This window comes from Heptranchias perlo, chromosome 26, assembly GCF_035084215.1.
Source record: "Heptranchias perlo isolate sHepPer1 chromosome 26, sHepPer1.hap1, whole genome shotgun sequence".
Classification (NCBI taxonomy): Eukaryota; Metazoa; Chordata; class Chondrichthyes; order Hexanchiformes; family Hexanchidae; genus Heptranchias; species Heptranchias perlo.
Window position 1 is genome coordinate 30,211,303 of NC_090350.1, and position 26,073 is coordinate 30,237,375.

Sequence of the window (26,073 nt, forward strand, 5' to 3'; positions counted from 1 at the left end):
GGGCTAGAGAAACTTGGGCTTTTTAGCCCAGAAAAGAGGTGTCCGAGTGTGATCTTATAGATATATAAAAGATTGTTAAGGGTATATCAAAAATGAACCCAGAATATTACTTGAAGTTAAACTGTGGAAGTAGGGGGATACAGCTTCAAGCTAGTAAAAGGTAATTTTAGGACCAATATCATGAACTTCTTCACTCAAAGATAATCAATGTGTGGATTAGACTCCCAGTTGGAGTAGTGGAGGATTAAAACCTGGAATCATTTAATTGGCTGCTACATGGGGTGGGGCATTTGGATGGATGAATTAGGATGGGACAAATGTCCTTCCTCATTCTTAATTATCTTGTGATCTTGTGCTTTATGACACAGTTGGTGCCTTAGGGTCTTTCTGGTTAGATGAACTAAGATGGATCAAATAGCTTTCCTTATCTATATGTACCTTGTCACAGTGAACCAAAGACTAATATTACAGCAATAAAGTCACAAAATCTGGCAAAAACTTTATTATGATAACATTAGTCATACACAACAAAAGTAAACACTTAAAATCACAAGTATAAGTATAAATAAAACATGAACATCCTGTCCTCCATATATTTCCTCTTTCTCTCTTCTATTTTCAGTGTTTTAACTTCCATTAACCTAATCTATCTATTCTTACCTTTTTACTTCTAAAAATAACCCCCTTTCCTTGACCTTCACCGTAGATTTTAGAGTTGAGAGCAAATTAAAAAGACTTGCCAAAAAATGGCTCCAATTTTTTTTAGCTGTTTGAAAGTCAGTACAGTGAAGATTTTAACATGTCTCAATTTGCCACATGGAACATCAATTCGATGAATAAGTATAGTAATTAGCAGCCTCTACAGCAACCACATTTAGACAGGTAAACTCATACAAAGTATATCAAGGGTTAAAAATGTAAACAAGTTTTGGAAGAAACAATGCATATATCTTAACCTGAAAGATAGTAACAGAAACAATGGATAGCACTGAAATGGTTGTGAGTCAGTGCATATCCCCTGGTGTCTTTACGGCTTCTTTGAACTTCAGCTAAATCAAACTCTCCAACAAGGGGTTAAAGAGCATTCGTTCTCATCTGAGAACTGGTTGCTCTTGAATTTGAGCCCTGCTGGGTGGGATGTGTATGCACACGTAACAATGCATTACTCCACTGGCAGCTAATAAAGGAAATGACAATTGAAAGGGGGTAGAGGTGACTTATTGGAAATGAGAAACACTACTCACAAAATGATTAAAACCTTACCAAAGGTAGAAAGGAGAAAGTGTGCTGTAATCGAGGTGTACAGTTTGTGGGAACATTAATCATAGAATGATACAGCACAGAAGAAGGCCATTCAGCCCATTGTGCCTGTGCTGGCTCTTTGAAAGAGCTAATGCAAGAGGTGCAAGGAAATATGTGTAAATGGGAGTTGGATATTTGCTAATTATTGTTTAGATGGCACTATGGAGAGCTCGCAAATCAAACTGGAAAGTTTGAGGTCTAGTAAAAGTGCTTGATTCAAAGATTTGATCTCAACACCAATGCTCTACCATAAGAAGTATTGCTACTCACTATTATTCTAGAGAGGGGTCTAACACATAGATGTCAATGTCAACAATAAACCTGTTGAACTGACAATGTGCACCTGAACCTTATCGCCCAGTTATATTGGACCAAGTGGTACAATGCCAGGGGGCTCTTTTAACAGTGATGTGAGCAGGCAACTGCAGTTGTACTTGGCCTTGTTTGCACTGCTGTCGAGTAAAGGAAAGGAGAAGCTCTGTGACTGAAATACATGCAGAGTTCAGCTAACTGGCCTCCAACTGCCAGTGAAATTTCCAAAGATTAAAAAAAGGACCATCCGCTCTTTCTGATCTCGGGAAGTGAAAAATCTGTGCAATGGGCTGCCTGGGATTTGTCTTCAAACAAACGTTAAAACAAATCTGCTGCATTATAACCACAGCTGGTGTGCATCAGCAGCTGTGTGGACCCACCTCTTCCAAAGAGTGACCCAGGCAGCTCTGGGGTGTCTGATCATCTCAGTTACTTTGCTGATCTCGTGTGGAGTGGTGTGAAAGACAAGACCTGCGGGACAACTGGGTCATTACTGAACTAATTTCAAGGACTGTAGCAGAATTCCTGTACTTCAAAATCCAGGTTTTTTTAAAAAAGAAAGTGAGAAGCAGGAACTAACTGATTGCAATTCTCCATGTTTTGATGCTGTATAATTCTCTGTGGTCTAATGCACAGTGGTGAACTGAAACTTCATAGATTATTAGCAAACCTGAAGAGAATTTTTTTGTGGTCTAGAATACGAAAGCTTTAATATATTTAGTAAAGAAGAAAAATAAAAGCTAAATACCAAATGAGTACAATTGTTTGCCTTTAATTTCACAATTTATAAAACCATTCTCCCTCTTCAAGGTTCTGTCTTCCCCCTCCCCCCCTCCCATCCCCAATCACACTCTGAATAGCCAGAAGGTGAGTCACTCCAGGCTGTTGTCTTAGGCCTTCTGTTACCTGGTTACAGAGTGGCACTGCCGAACTGAGAGCAGCCTGTTTGCTCACCTTTCTGCTTAGAGTTTGGCACACATTACAGCGGGACTTGGAGATGGTAGAAGAAAGAAAAAGAGTTCAAAATAACAAAAGGTGAGATTAATGAGAGATCTGGTGTCAGGCTCTGAGTCACATGATCATCGTTACTGCTCATTTCAAAAAATTAGACATGATAAAAAGATTGGTCCAAAAAAATTACAAAGCTAATTAGATGGTATCAGTTAAACACAATCTCTCCTTCCCCCAAAAGGAAAAATTGGTATTAAGCTGAAGTCAACAGTATTTCACTCTATTGGCTTCAACAGTTTTTTTTATTACTGCAGTGAAAGTTGGACCAGAAAAGGAAATATGCATCAAGGATTGGAAGAGCCCGAGAGGAGAGCTCGCAGAATAAAATTGCAACAAAGGCAGGTGGGATCACCAATGGGGAGAAAAATAACAAAAATAAAAGGACATCAGGGAAGAACTCGGGGGGTCTGTGCAATGCGGCAAGACTGTGGAAACGCCAGCTTGTACTAATTCAAACATCCAGTGCATTTGCCAAGTGGCCAGTGACCAAAAAGAATTTAATCCTGATGAAAATGCATTTATTTTCATACGTGATTAGTAATTTAGCCTCAAAAAGACAGGGAATAGACAATGAGGAAGAGCGTGTCGGAGATTCACAGGCAATGTGAACAAATAGCATGAGAACAGGGTGAGAATTTAAAGGAAAAAAGAGATAGAACCTGCAATTGGAGATTTATGGTCAACATCTGTCATAAAGGATGGCCTCAATGCAGGCTATTCACTGATGACAATAAATATTGTTTCTATTACCACGTCCCTTTCAAATGCAAAGGAGGGAATTTTAATGCCCCATGATAGGCGGGACAATGGCGCAGGGTAAGTTTAAAATTTCAAAAATTTGAAACCTGACCCTAACCCGCCTCAAACGGACCAACATCCGGTTTTAACAGAGGCGGGTTGGAGGGAGGGCGAGTAACCTGCTCTTAACAGATTTCTCATGGGCCAGGAGGAGTAGGAGTGCTTCCACCCACCGGCCTCCAAGTAAACCTGCCGCAATCGGCCTTCCCCCCCCCGCCCCCCCGCCACGATCCGCCGACCACCCCCCACCACGATCTCTGACCTCCCCCCTGAGTGATTTTTCCTGCCCCCCACCTCCATGATCTCTCCCTCCCTCCCTCCTCTCTGCTTCCTGGCTACAGCCTTCCAGCACAGGCCTTCTCGCCAGATAGCCAACCAGCCTCTCAATCTGGCTGGCTGCCAGCCGGGAAACGGAGAAAAAAAATTTGGCAGGTCCTCCGCATTACCCGTATTTCCGGGTTTCCCGGCCGCTACAACCCCCTCCACCTCCCTCCTGGCCGCCCCTTAAATATCGGGGCCAAGATATAACACCACTGACTGCACATTCCATTTTTTTCCTGATGGTGAAATATCCATAAGGAATCTCTCTAACACATTGTCGGTTATGTGATTAGTCTGTAATGCAATGGAAGCTGTGCATTTGTGCAGGTTTTGGAACATCAGGAATTATTTTGGCACAAAGCAAAGCCAAAATCTAAAATAATCCTTGTTGTGGTAAAATAAGCTTGCACTACGGAGATCTTGCATTAACCTGAAGCCCTAGGGTTGGAGGGCATTTACTGACTTCAGTTCAAAGCTGGGACCGAGCTCTCATACCTTATTTTGTATGGGTTAATTGACATTAGTTTCACACTGGGGTTAGTCGGATTTATGTTTTAATCCTGATGAAAATCCCTTTTTTCACATGTGATTAGTAATTACCCTCAACCATTGTGCTGAATTCATTATATTAGCAAAAGCTTGAATCCAGTGAACAAATATTGTAAAAATTTCAATAGTATGGACACTTTTTTTAAGAAAGCATTTTGAGTAATTTGTGGGGAAATATATAATACAGTGCTTAGTGGTGTTACAGGTGTTAGTGACAAGTAAGTTTAACAGGTAAGTGTTCATATTTTTAACATTGAATTCCCATTGGAAATATTTACATTGCAGATTTCAATGGAGTGCACGCCCTACATAACATTTTTAATAAAAATTTTACATATATATTGTAGCTATAGAGTGCAAAATGATCATGTTCTTATGGGCTATTTTGAATGCCCTGAAGTTCACCTCAAGTCACAATGATGGGAAACGACTGGTCTCAATATCTGAATTCACAGCACCCAAAGGCTGCTGACTTTTAAAGTTAGATTTATTTTAAAACCTGGTAGCCTTGCGTTTAATACTTATTTGAGTTATGGAGATATTCCCTTATCTGAGTGTCCAGTTTTTGAAGGAGTAGTTGGGTTTTTGAGTAGGCCAGACACATACAGTCTGGCTTTTTAAGTGGAAAGCCTGTCTTTTTCCACAATTACTTCTATTTTGTATGATGTGGAATGATTTAGCTTTTCAATACATTTTCATCATCAATAAAGTGAACATTGGAACCCTTCCATTGTCTCACTCCCAGTCCCTGCCTGCCCCATGTCCAGTTTTGGACTTTGTAAAAGATGGAAACCCTACCTCGCAGTCTCACTGTGAGCAGGTGCCCAATCTTTGCCTATTTAGTATTGGTGCGTGGCACTTCTATCCAATCTGCGTTTAACTTTGAAGATACAAAGTTTAAATATTTATTTGAAGAAGAATATTCAGAAGGACATGTTGTTTAAAACCCAGAGTGCAGGGCATATAACTGTTCGCTATATGAATTAGTTGACAGAGAGTTACTACCACTAATTCTCACAATTAGTTCTCTAAAGCAGGAGTTAGCACACAGCCAAGGTAAGGAATACAATTACCACATCTACGCAAGTCACAATAGGGCAGAACAGATGAATATGATGTTTCATGCAAGAGAAGTAGACTACAGTTTTTCTCCCATTCTCCTTACCCTTCCTAAGTGAAACAAGCTCTCCCACTTGGTCTTTATTAGGACCTGATCATAGTTACACTCTTAGTTAAAATATATTGTATTTGTTCAGTGCTTATCCCTGATGCACAAATATATGAACAATAAAAGGTCAGTTAGGAAATTGGGCACATCATTTTACATGGACATAAATGGTTGTGTAATTTGTTAAAATAAGGAAATTGCTTTCACAAGAGACAATGGGGTAACTACAGGCATCCTTGTGTCCCTGACCCCAAGCAGATTGTGCTGTGGCTTAGCTCTTCCTGCGTGTCCAATTGGGACTCGCAGCCAGTTAAACTCAACAAGCAAGCCCAGTGTAAAGCCAGCCTTCTCTTCCTGTTCTGAATGTGCTGAATGGCAGGATTTAACAAGCCAGCAAGTGCAGCTGTTTCCTGGTTACAGCTCGGCATCCCTCACACTTCTCAGAATCTTGTGGAAGAGTTTTTACCATATGGATCGTGGTCTCATAATCAGCAATACATCACTTTCCTTCCTAACATTCTTCAATGTGCTGGAATTCTCAGATCACTGTGTAGATTGAAAATTGAAAGGAGCATTTTTTTTCTGGGAATACAAATATATAGGATTTTATCAATGGCCCACGTAGACCTAGTGTTCCAATAGCCACCCACTAACCTGTCCAGGACAGGCAGAAATGTGCTGGGGCACATACGGATTTACTGTTAGCTGTCTGTGGGGTAAGTAAAGCAACTTTGAACTTTCTTGTCACTGTCAACTCCTAGCAGAATCCGCACTGAAGTGATTGCATTAACAGGGGTTTCTGGCTTGATAAACTTAAAAACTCAAAGTCAAACATCATAAAGCTATCCTGGGATTAATGCTGATACAGTACTTGAGTTAATAACCATTTTAGCGATGATAATTTTACAATTAAGTTATTTTTGACTGTAATATTTTCATCAAATTGTTTTGACGAAAGACATTTTGAAACTGTTTAAAAACCATCTCTGTAAAACTACAAAGATTTGCATGTTTTCCTGCTATTCTAACAAACCGCTGCACTATAAGGTGATTTGAGAATGAAGCGATGGTGTTTGTGATCTGTGCTGAAATCCAAACCAGTAATATATACAATTTTTAAACATATCCTTTTTATTTTAGCATCATACAGAATATATACTTTTCCTATACTTGGAGAGAGGGGCTTGTGTCCGAATGTTTTTCTTACACTAACATGGGGAGCATGCATACGTGAGAGTCAACCAGACAGGAAAAAGTTCCATTTATATGCTGTCTTCTTGCACTCCTATTATCACTGCTTCCATATCCTTATAAGGCTTGACTATATTTTCATTATGCTTTTTCTGTATATATTTCATTGTTACAAAGAAGTGAAAACAGATCAAGAAGCAATTATGTTATTTATGATATTTTATTAAGTCTAAGATTATATTATATTCACAGTTTGCTCACTGCTTTTTTGCCAGTCTCTTCTTTTTGGCCCTTTGCTTCTTGTTGCTTCTCTTCTGCTATTTACTTTTTTGCTTCATTTACTCCCTCATTCCCTCCATCCTTTGATTTTTTATTTTCACTCTCCAGGTCCCAGCTGCTCTGAAATAAGAGGAAAGCAATGCACAAGTAGGCACAGAATCCTCTGGGAAAATAGGCAGTTTTGCATGACATTGTGTATTTTCTTTGAGAGTTTTGGAGAAGCTCAGCAGTCATTTTCATTGTTTCCATTGCTAGTGGAAATCCCAAATATTAGCAACATGGGTAACTCTTTGTCCAAACCTCTCGTCACACCTCGAGGAATTAAAAAAGGAAAGAAATAACTTGCATTTATATAGAGCCTTTCGTGACCTCACAATGTCCCAAAGCACTTCATAGCTAATGAAGTACTTTTAAAGTGTAGTTGCTATTGTATTATAGGAAATGGGGCGGCCAATTTGTGCATTGCAAGGTTCCACAAACAGCAGTGAGATAAATGATCAGATAATCTATTTTTTAGTGATTTTGGTTGAGGGATAATTGTTGGCCAGGATACTGGGAGAACTCCCCTGCTCTTTGAATAGTGCCTGAGACGGCATATGGGGCCCTACATTGTTTGAAATGTAAAGATCCACTGTTTTCCGATGGTTATCATAATTGATGTTATTAAGAGAGCCATGTTCAGTGCTGAGGGAGATATCTGGGGATTCGTTGTTCTTAAGGAAACTGCTACCTTTCTCATTTGACAATGCAAGCCAAGCCCTTTCATGGTGTTTGTGAGGAGTTTGTTAATCAACTGGGCAATACATCATGGGATTGTATTACACCGGTTCCTCCCACCCCTTAATTTCCCACATCTCGTCTATCATCAATTCTGTCCAACCCATTCGATATCCTGAAGAAAGATTTGGGGAAGTTTCTCCCTGTCCATCTAAATGCAGGGCAAGCAAAATTCTAGAGTATCTGTCCAGCCTTGCATCCTATGTTATAATCTCAATTTTGCGTTCCCAAAAAAGCTGGAGCTATGCATGCCTGCAGCACAAAGGACATGATGTGCCGAATTTTATAATGTAAGGCCCACCCTTATTTTGAATAGAAAATCAGGCACCTAGTGAATTGGGCGCGAGCTTGATTTTCCACCTGCAACTGCTACATGTAAGATCCCATTAGTAGCCTGGTGCCTCACAAAACTTAACTTTCTATATTGTGAACTAATTGCCAGGCAGGCATTTCCATGGTCCAAGTTCAAGAACTATATTATTCCACTCTAAAAGGGGTACAGGAACAGAGAGATCTGGGGGTATATGTGCACAAATCATTGAAGGTGGCAGGGCAGGTTTAAAAAAGCATACGGGATCCTGGGTTTTATAAATAGAGCAATAGAGTACAAAAGTATGGCAGTCATGATGAAACTTTATAAAACACTGGTTTGGCCACAACTGGAGTATTGTGTCCAGTTCTGGGCACTGCACTTTAGGAAAGATGTGAAGGCCTTAGAGAGGGTGCAGAAGAGATTTACTAGAATGATTCCAGGGATGAGGAAGTTTAGTTACATGGATAAAGTGGAGAAGCTGGGGTTGTTCTCCTTGGAACAGAGACGGTTGCGAGGAGATTTGATAGAGGTATTCAAAATCATGACGAGTCCAGTCAGAGTAGATAGTGAGAAACTGTTCCCATTGGCGGAAGATTGGCAAAAGAACCAAAGGTGACATGAAGAAAAGATTTTTTACACAGTGAGTGGTCAGGATCTGGAATGCACTGCCTGAGGGGGTGATGAAGGCAGATTCAATCATGGACTTCAAAAGGGAACTGGATAAGTACTTGAAAGGAAAAAAAATTGCAGGGCTACAGGGATGGGGCGGGGGACTGGGACTAGCTGGATTCCTCTTGCATAGAGCCGGCACGGATTCGATGGGCCGAATGACCTCCTGCCGTGCTGTGATTCTATGATTCTATAGTGTTTGTTTATCTCCATGTGTACTTACGCTTATAAACTTCAGTCCTATTTGTAACCAGATATTCATTCAACCACTTTTTTCCGAACATGTTATGTCACACAGCATTAATTGGATATCTGTGAGGGAGAAGATTTTTAAAATAAATGTTTATATTGTTTCTCCGCTGAAGTTACGGCAGACGTGCGACAGTACCTCGGCAGAAGTGCAACACCCAAGTCTTGCCTAAAGCTTGTTAACTTTATACTCAAGTCCTCTAGATCCCATTCTGTCAGTCCAAATTAATTAACCTTCTTGTATCAGTATCCCATTCTTCTTAATATTTTACATCTTGGAGCATGGCTCCTCTTACTCTTTTCAGTTTTGTGAGTCTCGCTTTATAACTTAAGTCTTAAGTCCCAGAACAGTATGTTCCTGATCACAGCTGGGCTATCTGAGGGACCTAGGTGGATCCAAGACATTTCTCTGTGGCGGGTAAAGAAAATGGAGGCCATGTCTACATGCACTGACTTTATGCATCTTGTGGCAAGTGATACAAGAGTAGCAGAAGCAGAAGCCAGGTCATTAGTGAACCCCTCAGGTAGGGATTGCTGTCTGTCATAGGTAGGTGGGGGGTAGTGGGGGAAGAGGCAAGAAAAAATAATCTAACTACTTCAATTGAATGGTTACTTTTAAGATAATAGCCAGATGGAAAATCATGAGCTGTGGAGTGCACAAGCAGTAAAACCCTGGTATATATGCCTGCTGCAGTCAATGTAATGCAATTGTAAACAATTTTACAACACCAAGTTATAGTCCAGCAATTTTATTTGAAATTCACAAGCTTTCGGAGGCTTCCTCCTTCCTCAGGTGAATGTGGAAATGTAATGCAAAATATTGTACAATGCGAAGAAGAATGGATAAAACTGATATTGGCAGCACAAATCATCATTTTGTTTTCTGGTCACAAAATCCATTTAATTTCTTTTAAAATTTCTTCTAGCCTATTCTTGGTGGAGGGGAAATGCCTCAGCTTTTGTGATGTGCTGTATGAGGCAATTTCCTTACTATTTCTAAATAGGAATTCAGGTGCACCAATGTAAAAGTGCTTCGGAAACATGCCATTTTAATACTTTTTCAATGGTATAGATCAACAATTTGTGCTGTGAATAAAATAGGCGAAACCATGTCAGAATAAACCATGCACTGACGGTAAGGTATCAAATTCAGCTCACGGTTTCTTTAAAAATCTGTTTCAAAACCCACAGGGACAGTTTGTACAGCTTTCCAACTGGTGAGATACCATATCTCATGGGGTCAATGGAAACATTCCTGGACAATGGGACAATGGACAGTGTTTGGTATGGCTGCACTTCCAGGAAAGCAAATTGTCACACCAAAATTTGAACTAAAACTATGTAAAGAAGAAAGAACTTGCATTTATGTAGCACCTTTCATAGCCTCAGGATATCCCAAAGCATTTTACAGCCTATTAAGTGAACTGTAGTCACTGTTGTAATGTAGGAAATGTGGCCGCCAATATGCACATAGCAATGTGATAATGACCAGATAATCTGTTTTAGTGATGTTGATGTGGAGATGCCGGTGATGGACTGGGGTTGACAATTGTAAACAATTTTACAACACCAAGTTATAGTCCAGCAATTTTATTTTAAATTCACAAGCTTTCGGAGGCTTCCCCCTTCGTCAGGTGAACGATCTCACATCACATGATGTTGGTTGAGAGATAAATATTGGCCAACACATTAGGGAGAACTCCCCTGCTCTATTTTGAAATGGGATCTTTTATGTCCACCTGAGAGGGCAGATGGAACCTTGGTTTAACAAAGCATCCGAAAGACAGCACCTTGGACAGTGCAGCACTCCCTCAGTACTGTACTGACGCGTCAGCTTAGATTTCATGCTTAAGTCTCTGGAACGGGATTTGAACCCCCAACCTTCTGACTCTGAGAGTGTTACCACTGAGCCACGGCTGGCACTTTGTAATATAACTGGCACAAAACCTGTTGAATACAATGAAAGTCTTGATATTTCTCAGCACTCTCACTTCATGGAGAATATCAGATCAGTTTGATTCCCTTTTTTTTACAACACACATGACATGATCATTTGTGTATTATTAGTCAGGTAAGTGGTTGCTAGGAAAGGATACTGAACCTATTGGCTGACTACTGGAGATCAATTAAAGGATGGCAAGGAGTGGCTGCAGTGTTGCTCGCACAAGAAGAGACACTAAGCTTTGTCTGAGCTGCTAAAAATGCAGATTTATGAAATTTTCTGCAACATTGATTTTGGCATATCAGCAAAAGCTTTATGGGTCAGAATCATAGTCAGGTAAAGGAATGTTGCTATATAGAGTCATAGAATGTCACACCAAAGAAACAGCTCATTTGGCCCATTAAGTCTACACTGATACTATTCTCTATATGAGCCACCTAATTTAATCCCACTCTCCTGCTTGCACCCCAGAACTTTTTAAAATATCTTTCTTTAAGCAATGGTCTAATTCCCTTTTGACGGACTTTATGGACTCTGCTGCAAAAATGATTTGTACCAGAGAGTTTCACATTCTAGTCAACACCTGTGTAAAGATATTTTTCTAACCTCCCCTTGAATTCTTTTTGTGATGATCTAATGGCACATTCACACTACAGGAAGCGACTGAGACTCAATTGATCCCAAGTTCACTTTGAGTATGGAGAGCCAGTTTATACTTCCTTGATCTAAATTACTGTGAAGACTGTTGAAGTTATTGCTTCATGACGGGTCCATTTCATAATTTTATGCTTAAATTTCCATTGTTTACCTGCTTTGCTAGCAAAGGTCTAGCTGTGCCCTAGCCTTTCTTTACCCGAACTGCAGAAGTCTGCATTTGTACTGCAGTCTGGGATCTGCAGTTCGACTGTGAAACTCCCTGCTCCTGGGGGTTTCACTTCAGCTGCTCCATTGCACCTTTTTCTGAGATTGACGGCGTCAATCTGTTTACATACGAACTTCAGTGTCTCATCATAGTGGAAACCGCTTTGCTGGGACACCAAAGCTGGTGACCTCTCATTACCCTCTCATTTGTTGTATCGTATCTTCACACTCTTCCCTGCCACAAGGCTACACATGCCTTGGCATTATCATTGTATTTAGCAAGGTTAGTAGCATTACAGGACTCAGACAGGAGTTGGTAACTGAGCAGATGGTCCATTGTTTGCGGCTCATCACCACGGTTGCACATCACTGAGTTACTGTCATTGTAACCCCATTCCTGCATCGTTAGTTTTGAACGACCAGAATCAGTGTGTAAGCAATTGAAGCATTGCCAGATTGGCCACAGTTCAGAGGCTTCCGGTGGGAGATGCTCATCGGGTTTGGTATCCATACGATGTGGCTTATTCTGTAGATGTGTTCTCCAAGTGTTATTTCTCCACTGTTTCACACTGGAATCAAAAGGGTTGATGCAAGAAGTCACATCTGGACTTCAGTCTACTTTGAGTAGGTTGGTGCTGGATCAGTGGATGGCGAGAATCAACATTTTCTTTTGGCTCTGGCTCTGGCTACGGCTGCTCTTTGTATGTCTGGAAGTGCAATACCTGACAGTAGGTACAGATAGTCACACCAGTTTCACCCTCTCTGACTATTGAAAACAAATCTATCACTATTTTATCATATCCTTCATAATCTTGAAGACCTCTATTAGGTCATCCCTTAAGCTCTAGTAGGAGGGTGGAGGGAAGCCCTACCTTCTCAAGCCTTTCTTTGCAACTGTAACTCCTCAGTCCTGGCAATATCTTAGTGAATCTATGTTGCAACTTTTCCATTGTTTTTATATCCTTCCGGTTACGGGGTGCTACCAAATATCCTGTGTGTTCCTACTGTTGTGCATCACCATGCTTCCATTTAGTGAATCTATTTGATATCCGAGCTGTGCAAAGTAATCGACTACACCTGAGGGGTGACCTCTGATAGAGGTCTTTAAGATTATGAAAGGGTTTGATAGGGTAGACGTATAGAAGATGTTTCCACTTGTGGGGGAGACCAGAACTAGGGGCCATAAATATAAGATAGTCACTAATAAGATCCAATAGGGAATTTAGGAGAAACTTCTTTACCCAGAGAGTGGTTAGAATGTGGAACTCACTGCCACAAGGAGTAGTTGAGGTGACTAGCATAGATGCATTTAAGGGGAAGCTAGATGGAGAAAGGATTAGAAGGATATGCTGATAGGGTTAGATGAAGTAGGAGGGAGGAGGCTCGTGTGAAGCATAAATGGTATGGACCTGTTGGGCCGAATGGCCTGTGTCTGTGCTGTGTGTTCTCAGTGGCTGAAATCATGTGGTGGTTATCTGCTGAGTATAAGTTGGAGCCTCTTGGGACTGATTTTTCCATTGCAGATATCCCTGGCGTTGTCAAACATTCCAGGGTAGACTGCTGTGAATGTGACCATTGTCCCTGTACAAATACAATCTGTGATGTCCTTTGCAGTGCCCTTCAGCTGTTCCAAGTTGGTGACCACAGTGTCCATTGACTGTATCATGCTTCCGTACTGAGGAAGCATCTTATTTTTAAAGCAAGCCTTGTGTGGTCTGTGTCCCTTGGTTCCTTAGCTAAGGGCTTTTGCAAGCTGTCCATTTGGATCGCAAGATTTTCCTCCTCTTCCTTTTCTTCTGCCTCGTGGATGTATCGGAGCTGGCGCTCATGTGGGTAGAAATGAGTGCCCTGTGCTGCTGTGATGCGTTTGGGAGGGTCAAGGCAGTGGCATGCTGAGATTGCTACCTAGAAAAGGAAATAAGAATATATATATGGGCTATGGTTGAATCGCCTGGAAAATGAGTTTGTTGCACTTTTTTTTGCTTGTGTTCCTGCATTGGTGTCAGTGAGTAGATGAGTGAGTAGATAGATTAGGGAAAACTCATTATGTTGTAGAGGTTTTAATAGTGTTTGTGTCTTAAGTAGCTTTGCATAAAAAATCCTGTATATTTAGTCATCTGTTCATATTGGATTATTGGTGTTGAGTTTCTGAGATGCAATCTTAACTAACCTGCTAAGTATATAATCGATTTTTCACCTTTTGTTGAGTGACACAAGCTCTCATTATTAGTTTTTGAGGCCTCTTGTGATCCCTGGTCTCCTTATGGCAAAAGCCATCTGCATCCAGAAGGGCAGTTGGACAACCATACCCTATACCGCTCCCATTGCTGCACCTGACTGGCCAATAGAAGATGCTCAAGAATAGGTTGGGGAAGATGCAGATCTACACTCAGCACTTTCCTATAGTAATGCAGTTAAAGTCAATAGTATAGGATATCTTGCATCGCCCAATTCTCTGACATTGTGGGGTGGGGAGGGTTGAAAAGTTCCTCAAAAGTGTGTTCTTTATACCTGAGTTTGCAATTTTTCTATGAATAGCAAACAGAGGAAATAGTCCACATGTATTGATGCTCCAACTTACTACATCACTGCACTACCACAGTCTTTCTTGCAATAAGAAGGGGCATACACTCAAGGAGTCTATGTCAATTGTGCTATCATAAAACAAATCTTTTACTCTAGTTACAATAAAAGATAGGGTAGGATCACATAAAAGCTTAGAGGTTAATATTTGTACCAGCTGTGTTCCAATAGAGAAATGACCAATTATCCGATTACCATATCCCATGGTGAGACTGGGGGTAAGGTTGGCAGAACGATGCACTTTGAGGCAAATGTCCCATATTTTAGAAACCAGGGATGGTGTTTGTTTTTAAAACAAAAAAGTTCAGCATAAAATCTCATTTATACAAATATACTTCTTTATGTTTTAGTAAAGGAGAATCTATAATTTAAATGTACTTTTTGAAGCCAAATTCAGGTATTCAATTATTTCATGAGCTTTCAGTCCAGTAGAAATATGTTTAATAGAGACAGTATTTCAGCAGGAAAAAGTCCAAGAAAATAATAGATCTATCATAAATTCTGGGAATAAAATCTGAAGTAACCTTTTCATATTGTACTGTATGTAATATGTAATTGGATCAGTGCTGTCTTGGGTCATCATAGGTCACATGTTAATGTGTCAGTAAATTTAATTGGGAAGAGTTCTGTGCCTGTGGTGCTTCAAGCTGACAGATTGCTGCTGATCCAGCTTCACGGGCACATAACCAAGTGAGTTGTTTGGCTCTCCTGTTGTGGCCGGTTGGATTGTATGTGTCATTGTGCCTCTTGTTTCCTGAAGTGCAGGAATCCTGGGAGGAAGCAAGTATTCTGTTGGGGGATGGAGCAGGAAAAAGAGAGAGGAAGTGCTTGCGACAGAAGCAGCTATTGCTTGCCAAAACAAAGCTGCATGCCTTTCAGATATGACAAAGCAGTCTTTTGTTGTGCACTGAAGGGAGATGCTACCATTTCCATTCATGGCTCTCACAGATTCTCTGCACCATTTATTTGAATCCGCCAGCTGACCTGGAGTCAAATCAATAGTAAGCTGGTCCCAGCAGACCATTTGCTGTATATGGAGCAGGTGCTGCGACAGTAATGGAATGCATCTTGCACCTTGCTGAACAATCGCGCTTCTGTCTGTTAAAGCTAGGATACAGGAGGGCAGCATTAACAGTGCGTACTGAATTGTATCTTTGTTTTTTTTTAAATTCAAAATCTAAACCGTTCCAAAAAAAAAATTACAATTAAATAGATCTTCCTGCAATAAAATTTAGAGAACAAGATATTCTTCCTACAAAGAAACAGTAAAGATGAGTGACAGTCTGAACTGGAAAGGCCAATTGATGCATATTCCAAAAATATAGATACATATGTGTCAGCTCAAATTTTTCAGATGTGAAGTGATTCTAATTAAAGAAAAAACATTTGGTTTTTGCTGCACCTTCATTTTCACTCGAAAAGGTCATATGAAAAAACTGTAGAATTTATCATAAAGCATTATTGACAGCAAGGGAATATTTTCAGTTATAAAATTTAGATTTTAAGGCCTCATTTCTCTCATACGATGGCTTGTTTGCCTGAAATTCCTCTCTTTAGTGGAGGCGTTAACCCATTTATTTTGAACCTATTAATGTCTCTGCTAAAATAGCAGAGAGAAGAATTTTAGATGAAAGTATTAAAGATTTGTATGCTGGTATCCCAGGATATTATTTCAGAGCCTGAGGATTTCTGAAAATCATTCAGATCCTAATGATATTGTTTATCTTTACTGGTAGATATCCTTATACATTCATGGGTTTAATTAACAGTGACACAGCATTTCCATGGATCCTGAATTCTGAATAATAAATCAAAGTTGGGTTGTCTTATAAAAATTGATTGATTCCATAAAACTATTACATTCAGTTGTCAGATTAAAATGACACGGCTGCTAACTCTTTACTTGTGGAAAATCACATTTACATCAAGCATGCTGCCTCTGGTCAAGATAAATCTGTGATCAGAAACGCAATGCAAAATGGTCCAATGATACCAAACTGGATGGGGCAGTGGAATCGAAGGAGGCAATTCAGAAATTACACAATGTATGAAACAAAATCTTTAAGTGGACAGAACAATGGCAGATAAAATTTAATAGACAAGTGTAAAGTGCTGCAATTAGGAAAGAAAAAGAAGTAATATTTGTACTCAATGATATTGAAATGGCTAAAGAGGCAGCTAAAAGAGACCTAGAAGTCTTAGTCTCAATGCTAAATATGGAGTTGGCCTTGGCTCAGTGGGTAGCACTCTCGCTTCTGAGTCAGAAGGCTGTGGGTTCAAGCCCCACTCTGGAGAATTGAGTATGTAACCGAGGCTGGGCCTGAGGGAATGCTGAGAAGAGCCATGAGGCTGATCCCTAGTGTTTGGGGTCTGAGTTATAAGGGAAGACTTATAATTTCCCTTAAGAAGAGAAACTTGAGCCTTTCACTCTAGAAAAGAGGCAAGAGGGTGGTGATCTTATAGAGGTATATTAGATTGTTAAGGAACTGGAAAAAGTAAACAAAGAATATTATCTTAAATTGCAGGAGTAAAACTAAAGGAAACAGGTTCAGACTAGTAAAAGGTAATTTTAGGACTGAAGAAATTCTTCTTCACATAAAAAATAATCAAACGTATGGATAGAACGATCAACGTGTGGAATGAATTTCCAGATAGAATAGTGGAGGCAAAAATCCTAGAATCATTTAAGAAACAATTGGATGCTATAATGGGGGTATTTTAAGATGCTTCTGGATGGATTAATTAAGATGGGCCAAATGGTCTTTCTTAGCCATAAGTGCCTTTTGATCTTGTGATATGCAGTGGCATGAGGACCACCTTTTGATTATTAAATGGCAGCCTAGCAGATCTAACAGTGGAGCAGTGGACTCCAGCATGAGATCCAACATTTGAAACATTCTATTGACTTTTATTCAAACCGACATGTTGGCCAAATTTAGTTTGTACTTGGTTAGAAAGCTAAATGGAGCACTGGAAAGTTCCCCGCCACAAAAGAAAAATCAGCAAGACCAGTAAAGCCTCTTCCTCTCGCTGAAACATATTTCCCATGGCCCGATCACAGTGTATATCCGATATTGAATACTCTGGGTCTACTGCAACCCTTATAATTGAACCCTCTTGGCTGAAGGAGAAAGTGCATCAGTGGGGATGGTGGGTGGGGTGCAGACTAGTCGGAGACATTATAGAGAAGCAAATTTTTTTTAAATGCCTGTCGTTCTTGGGAGTTAAGTTAAATGCTGCTTGCCTTTAACATCTAGTGACAGTATGACACTTGACTGAAGTTGGGTAATTACTCCATAATCACAGACACTAAGTAGTCTGCAAGTGAATTCCCAGCTCTTCACAGCTACGCTAATCAAGAAAAATGGAGTGAATCGGACAAAATTGCCTGAAAGTGTGTACATCCTGCTGGGTGGTCCTGACACTGCAAATGAGGAAGGGGAATGGGAGATGGAGGATTTACAGATTGTCACAAAGGACCCTAACTTTATTAAAAACTGCTTTTGCATTTTTACAGCAAAATCAGAGATGTGAACAGGCAAAATGGAGGAAATATTTGAAATATACTGTGCACTATAGCAATACTATTTCATTGAGTACATTTCCTCAATTGTACTTTATATAATGGCAGCTTTTCAAATGAGCAGAAAGTCGGATTTCTAGCTGTTAAAAGCATTTGGAAAATTTCCCTGTATCCAGAATCTTTTTTTTTGTTTTGTGTATGAAATAACAAGATAGCAAGTTGTCACCAAAGACAACTGTAATAAGGACAGATGTTGATTTCAGGTAGTACCTCGGCGCTTAGAAAGACTTTTGAGAAATTCTACTGAGAGATAATACATTTTCTGGAGGTGACCTCGTGCACCAGCGGCCCTGGCTCAAAGGCTGATGGTTAATTGATGAAAAGATATTCGCAATGGGAAGAATATCTCATTATTCTATGGGGGTGAATTTCCTTGGAGCTTCCCCTACTCCACTCTCATAGATTCGGTGACAGAATTGGCGATGGTCTTGGGGCAATTCATCCCCCTCCTCCATGTTCGATATTGGTAAAATGTTAAAGAAAATCCACTAATTTATAAAGGCGTGGAAAGTATATTTAAATTATTATAGGATCTGAGAAATGTTGTTAGAGAAGGAGGCCATTGTGCCTCTGCCATTGCTAACTCCCACATTAAATTTATCTACTCTAATCTCATTTTCCTGCTCTTTCCCTTATTCTAATATTTTTCTTCAAGTGTTTATCTCGTGACTGCTTCAGCTTCAGTAGCCACTTGTGGTGAAGCATTTCCTATGTGTACCCTTTGTGTAAAAAAAATTCTAACTTCCCCCTTTTTTGTTTCTGGTACTAATTTTGAGTTCAGCCTCCTTGTTACTGATTCACTGGTCGCTATGATTATGCTTCAAGTATTGTGAAAGCATATAGAGTAACAGGGACATGGGAGAAAATTATCCAGCTACAATGCAGTTTGAGGGGTTCAGATGACATTGGCCTGAGTGATAAATTACTTCAGCTCAACTCCCAGGAATATCTTGTGCTAACAAAGCAAGGCTATTTTCTGTCCAATAAAATGCCTTTAGTTCTCATCCTCAGTGAACACGTCTTATTGTGTCAGTGTGATATTTTAATTTTCCACTCTATTCAACCACCCATGTAACCTGCGATATGAAATTGCCAGTGTACATGGGGATAGTTTTCACTTTGTATAAAAGCACAAATGATTTCTTTAAACTCACATCTACACTACAGTGGGACAGTGGAAATCTTTTCCCTTTATGTCAAATTATTGCCAGTTTTGTGCAGTAGACACACTATGGCCTCTAGGAACTGGCTGGAGACGTCTCCAAGTCATTTAATTAGAATCCTTATAGCATACAGAGCAAGGGGACTTCCATCCCATCAATCTAGGCTGCATTCAAACCTATGCCGCAGAGATTAAAGGAGTCTTTTCTAACCCACTATACCAAATGCTTTCAGTACTCAACATTTTCACACCACAAAAGGTATTCAGAGGGAGTTTACCGTACTCAGTTTATGGGCAAAATGCTGCTGTTGATGAAATGTGCTGTAGCTCTGTACATGTGTGATTTTCAGCATCAGAAGGTTACGTAACATTTTTTATGTAAGAACATTTACTAATATATTTGTTAAAAAGTGTCCATTTTGAAACCAGCAAAGGAAATTCATTCAAATTTATTGAATATTTTTAGTTTCACTTTAGTTACCAGGACATTTTGTGAAATAATGAATTTATCGGCGGGGGTTTTCCATTTTCCCTCCCACCCACCAGCCCACGATTTTCCACTCGTTCAAGTGAATGGGCAGAAAATCGCAGGTTGACGAGTGCAGAAAGAGAAAACCCTGGCCATCATGTCTGAGCATTGGTTTTACAGTTTGAAGTACGCAACATGATTAATAATTTGAAAGCAACATGGGAAAGAGTTGTGAAACATTTGAAAAGCACCGAAAGGAACACTGGTTTTTGACGGCAAGCCCTCGTCTCGGATCTTGAAAGTCAAAAACTCACATTGACTCAACATTCAGATGTCATACCTTACACGGCTGCACAGTGTCACAGCATTGTGTATTGTGTCATGTTGAGGTTCAGTAACACTATTGTTTGTTTTAGGAAGTTACTGTATCGTCAACATGCTACCTCCTCATGACGTTGTGCGAGATCTTACCACATAAAGGCAGTGCCGATACAGGATTCAAGCTTCAACCCTTCACTTACTAGTAAGTGCAAGTTAAGATTGAACAGTAGAAGAAAGCTCCCACTATGGCTCACCTACTGAAGACGATGAATAGCTAAGCCATAGAGATAAGAAGGTTCCAGGCTGGATCCCTGATTTGATCTAAATCTTGGCAGGAATAGGGCTATCCCAGTTAACTTCAGTATCTCTGAGTTATGCAGGGGAAAATCAGCTGTTTCCTGTGCGATTGCTATCCTGCAATCCCTGTTGAAAATGCAAGGGTGTAGATGTCAGGCTGTGATGTTGCTTATGTTTGAATAGCTTGCTGACGCACACTATCTAGGCCCAAAAATGGACAATGGACGCATGAATGAGGCATTGAAGGGTGACAGTTGCCAAATAGAACCATATCCCAGCAAGTAATCAGTGACTTGAGGGAGGAGTAAGGAAAAAAAATTGGCAAAAAAGGTAAGGCACTTACATTTCCTCACTGATTTTTTAGTGATTAATTGTTTTGCAAGCAGCTGCTAATTTGGAGTCATAGGAACAGAAGTAGGCCATTCAGCCCCTCGAGCATGTTCCGCCATTCAATTCGATCATGGCTGATCTGTACCTCAACCCCATTTATCTGGCTTTGCTCCATATCCCTTGGTACCCTTAAGGACCTAACAACAATCTATCCATCTCTCGGTCGAATTAAAGTACCCGATTGGCAACAACTAGCCTCTAATTGACCTCAGGATATGCTTATTTGGTGCACCTCCCTGCAGGGAGTACACTTAGTGGCCTTGACGGAACAGGCTAGATTTAAACAGAGCCACATTTGCAGCAGACTGCTTTCCTCATGGGAGTGTGGCTAGGGCGCAGACTGCAGTGAGCAGGGAAACAGGCTGCGAGCTGATTGCAGCCCCTGTCCCCATGATTGATTAGCTAATCAGTCTCCAGTCAACCCCAATGATTGCTTTTCATTTAACTTCACGGAATCCCAAAGAACAAATGGAAAATTCTGCCAAAGTCTCGACGATTGTGTTTATTTTAAAAAATGACAGGGAAACATAGCTTTAATTGAGCATAGTGTTACAGGATGTGAATTTGCACGGTGATGGGGGTGGGGGATAGGAGTGTAACCTAAATATGCTTAAACTGCTGAAAGAGCTAAATTCCAGAAAGTGAAGCCTGATCATTATTTCAGAGTTAATTCTGACTAAGGCAGATGAGTGTGGGGCTCAGCGAAAATTGCCGCACCTGCAGCTTCCATCTGGAAGAGACTCGACATGGCGACTAATCAGTAGCGATATGGTACTGATTGTGGCTTAGTGAAGAATCAAGCTTCTCCACAGACAGAGCAGGATGTTTTGGGAAACTGCCATTTAATTAAGGGTTCGGCTTTTCCTTGAACGCACTTACATAACGCCCATGGAAAAAATAGTTTAAATCAAAACTGTCCTATTGCTCGCAACTGCTTTCTCGTTACATACATTACATTTTATCAGTGAAAATTGTACCTTCCAGAAAATCGTGCGATGATGTCAGCTGAATCATGGCTTTGTTTTGGCTTGCTATTTACAATTTATTAGCAGGTTTGCAGTCTGTAATGAGTGCTTACTTATTTGAGGGGAATGCACAGTATTGTTTGGACAACTGTGAGTCTAATAGCTTTGAAGCACACTGATGTTTCATTCACATCCTGAATTACATGGTCTTTTAATCCAGCCTCTGCAACATTAAAGTTGCCATCCTTTGTCATGGCCAAACCCAACGGGGCCAGGTTAGGTATGATGCATAGGGAGGGATCTGAGCTTCAGTCGAGAAATGTAAGGAGTCGCACAACACCAGGTTATAGTCCAACAGCTTTATTTGAAATCACAAGCTTTCGGAGCTTTGCTCCTTCGTCAGGCTTCAGTCGAGAGATTGACTTTGCCACTGAAGAAAATTCACCAAAAAAACATTAACCTCAATAAATTAAAGCTTCCAAATTATGTCTCAACAACAACATGCATTTAGTTAGCGCCTTTAGCATAGTAAAATGTTTCAAGGTGCTTCACACTGAGCCACATAAGGAGATATTAAGATAGGTGTTGCAAAGCTTGGTCAAAGAGGTAGGTTTTAAGGAGCGTCTTAAAGGAGGAGAGAGAGGTTTCGGGAGGGAATTCCAGAACTTAGGGCCTAGGCAGCTGGAGGCACGGCCAGAATTGGAGAAGTGCAGAGATCTCGGAGGGTGTAAGGCTGGAGGAGGTCACAGAGATAGGGAGGGCCGAGGCCATGGAGGGATTTGAAAACAAGGATGAGAATTTTAAAATCAAAGTGTTGCTGAACCGGGAGCCAATGTAGGACAACGAGCAGAGAGGTGATGGAAATTAGGATACAGGCAGCGGAGTTTTGGATGAGCTCAAGTTTACCGACGGTGCAAAGTGGGAGGCCGGCCAGTAGAGCATTGGAATAGTCAAATCGAGAGGCAAGAAGGGAAAGAAAGGATTTTTTTTTAAAAAGCAGAACTTTTTTGGTGTCTAGTTTGCTTCTTAGAAATGCTGAGCTGCTCACTCATAAACCAAACATCCAGTTCAAAGTGGGATAATTGGCAACATTAGCTACAAAGCATTAAATGCTTCGACTTCTAAATGCTGCTGGGTCCAACATTCAGCATACGGTGAAATAATGAGCCATAATTTGCTGTGGCAGGGCATCTAACGCCATCTGCCGTTAGTTAGACTTGCCCTTGCCCGTTTAGGTTTTTAAATTTTTTGCGTGGCAAGTTGCTGAGAGTGCGAGCTGATAATGTCGCAGTGAGGGAAACAGGGCATCTGGGACCTGAATGAACAGGGCAAGCAACTGTATATCTCCTTAACCACTCAGATTGAAGGATTGTGAAATTAGCAATGCAAGGACTGAGAAGGAAGTGTAAATTAGAGTGGGTGAATTCAATGTCAAATCAGGTCCGGACGGAAAGAAAGATTGGATTAAGAGAGAGAGAAAAAAGAGACAGAAAGGGAAAGTAAGAAAAAAAAATATTAATTTTAAATTTTACATTTTTAAAATCTACAACAACAATTAAAACCTGAAGGAATGAGACAGAACACTTGTAATAGTTAATTTTCAGTGCTAGAGAGGTTGACTGGCTGTAATTAAGATTTATCACGCTGTTAAAAGGGTACTTAGACTGAAATGGACAAGACTTAACTTTCTGGGGCGAGTTTAGTTCGTCTGTACTGTGCAAATACAGCAACTTTGTGCCATTCAATGGTGAGGCAGACAGCGAGATGCCATTTCCACGAAGTTAACAGTGGAGCGGAACATCTCGGACAGCAACTTTTGGATTTCCGCGTTTAACTGCACATCTGCCCCTCGCCTGAAGTTGCTGTAGCATTTGCGCATAAATAATACCATTAGCCTCATCGTTATTTTGACAGCAAATTCTGGCCCATTCCCATCACCTGAATACTTTTTTCTGCAGAAATGTCATGTGACATTATTCCAGACTTTTATGTAAACCAGTGAAGTTCTGTGATATTCTTGTGTCCTGGGCAATGGACAGGTGGGCGTTAATGGCAATAAAATCTTTCTAACTTAAAACAAATAGAACAGGAAATGGATGAATACTGGCAAGAAAATGGATTGAGAGTCATGGAGATATTAATAGTTCTGTTTGATTCACATGTGGATCAGGAAGAGAGTATGGAGATCTTGGGTGGGAGGGAATGTGGAAATCGATGATTTCAGCTAGTCACGTAGGGGCAGTGGCAGGAGTGAGCTTGATGGGTCAAACGGCCATTCTCGTTCCAAGCATTTCTATGCTCTCATGTTGCCTGAATGTTGTATCAGTGATGAATTTAAAACGAAACACAACACTAAAATTCAAGTCAATGGGAATCAGGGGGAAAACTCTCCAGTGGCTGGAGTCATACCTAGCACAAAGGAAGATGGTCGTGGTTGTTGGAGGCCAATCGTCTCAGTCCTAGGACATTGCTGCAGGAGTTCCTCAGGGCAGTATCCTAGGCCCAACCATCTTCAGCTGCTTCATCAATGACCTTCCATCCATCATAAGGTGAGAAATGAGGATGTTTGCTGATGATTGCACAGTGTTCAGTTCCATTCGCAAACCCTCAGATAATGAAGCAATCCGTGCCCGCATGCAGCAAGACCTGGACAACATCCAGGCTTGGGCTCATAAGTGGCAAGTAACATTCCACACAAGTGCCAGGCAATGACCATCTCCAACAAGAGAGAGTCTAACCACCTCCCCTTGACATTCAACGGCATTACCATCGCCGAATCCCCCACCATCAACATCCTGGGGGACACCATTGACCAGAAACTTAACTGGACCCCAGCCACATAAATACTGTGGCTACAAGAGCAGGTCAGAGGCTGGGTATTCTGCGGCGAGTGACTCACCTCCTGACTCCCCAAAGCCTTTCCACCATCTACAAGGCACAAGTCAGGAGTGTGATGGAATACTTTCCACTTGCCTGGATGAGTGCAGCTCCAACAACACTCAAGAAGCTCGACACCATCCAAGATAAAGCAGCCCGCTTGATTGGCACCCCATCCACCACCCTAAACATTCACTCCCTTCACCACCGGCACACGTGGCTGCAGTGTGTACCATCTACAGGATGCACTGCAGCAACTCGCCAAGGCTTCTTCGACAGCACCTCCCAAACCCTCGACCTCTACCACCTAGAAGGACAAGAGCAGCAGGCACATGGGAACACCACCACCTGCATGTTCTCCTCCAAGTCGCACACCATCCCGACTTGGAAATATATCGCCGTTCCTTCATTGCTGCTGGGTCAAAATCCTGAAACTCCCTACCTAACAGCACTGTGGGAGAACCTTCACCACAAGGACTGCAGCGGTTCAAGAAGGCGGCTCACCACCATCTACTCAAGGGCAATTAGGGATGGGCAATAAATGCTGGCCTTGCCAGTGACGCCCAAATCCCATGAATGAATAATAAAAAAAATAAAGCCCAACAATTATTATTCATACTGATTGATACTTTAGAGTGGACTTTCAACTCCTTTATATCCACAATTAAACCTAAAATTTAACAAAAGGTATTGTTTCCCAAAGAAAAAATAAAGTAAAAGCATGGCACAGATGGTATATTTCTCCATTTGTTGTGAATATAATAAATGATGATCTTGTTTGTGGATACGGTACAAAAAAAAGCAGCTTCTGTTTCCTCTAGGGCTCAAGTCACACAGACTTCATTCGACCACACCATGTAAATTACTAATGTCCTGTTGCTTGATGCAGAATATCAGGAAATTGTGCATCTGCTGAGGTCATGAGCAAAAAATAATCGAGACCTTTTGAACAACAACTGAACTCTTAACGGAACAATAACTTGCATTAATACAGTGCTTCTCACGTGCAGGAAGACATCACGGAATGCGTTACAATGAGGAGGAAAGAGCTGAGGAGCACACTGAGCATGGGAAAGGGATCGGGGAATGGAGAGGCAAGGATGGGGAATCAAAGATGTAGGTGAAGAAGTAGATTTTGAGGAAGTTTTTTGAAAGCAGGAAGGAAGGTGGCAAGTCAGACGCACCATGTGGACACCGTGTGTACATTATACAGTAATGCTAGTATATCAGCTTTTGATTTCACTTCCCCCGTGAGTATCTTGGAGCTCTGGATATCTGTGTGCCAATTAGGAGATCAAGTTTTTTTTTAGGTTTGGCGCGAGGAGTTATTTTTTAACTGTAAGCAGGTCTTACATTATTGTGCAATTCCGACAGTACCGTGCTGATTTCAGACAGGCTTCGTTCCTGGAGCAGTGCACTCTGACAACTTCGCCCCTGTTATTCTGACACTTTGACAACGGGCCCCTGTTATTCACCTGGTTAGGTCCATACTACAACAGACGTTGCATCTGATAATGCAATTTTTTGGGGGTGGGAGTTGATTTTTGAAGTTTTTTCATTTTGCAGACATGAATAGCAACCCTAATGGCCACTTTGCATCACTGATGATGTAATAGCACATACTTCTGTTCCCAAATCTAGAGCAGTATCTTCAAGACACTTTACAAAGGACAACACACCCTTT

At 40.9% G+C, this 26,073-nt stretch overlaps 1 protein-coding gene across 6 annotated transcripts in view; it reads left to right on the forward strand.

Moving 5' to 3' along the window:
- The window catches only part of LOC137342642 (tyrosine-protein kinase Fyn-like), a 235,288-nt gene that overhangs the window by 144,498 nt on the left and 64,717 nt on the right, over window positions 1-26,073 (forward strand). The window contains exon 4 of one of the 6 annotated variants that reach the window (XM_068006681.1): window positions 19,956-20,062. The exons of 2 other annotated variants lie outside the window; for them this stretch is intronic. Coding sequence is in view for 3 of the 4 variants with exons in the window: in XM_068006684.1 (XP_067862785.1) it covers window positions 6,135-6,177 (43 nt within the window). In the remaining variant the exon portion in view is untranslated. Of the gene's footprint in view, window positions 1-5,888; window positions 6,178-19,955; window positions 20,063-26,073 lie in introns of those variants that run through there. 3 more of the 6 variants (XM_068006684.1, XM_068006678.1, XM_068006677.1) reach the window with 3 other exon arrangements.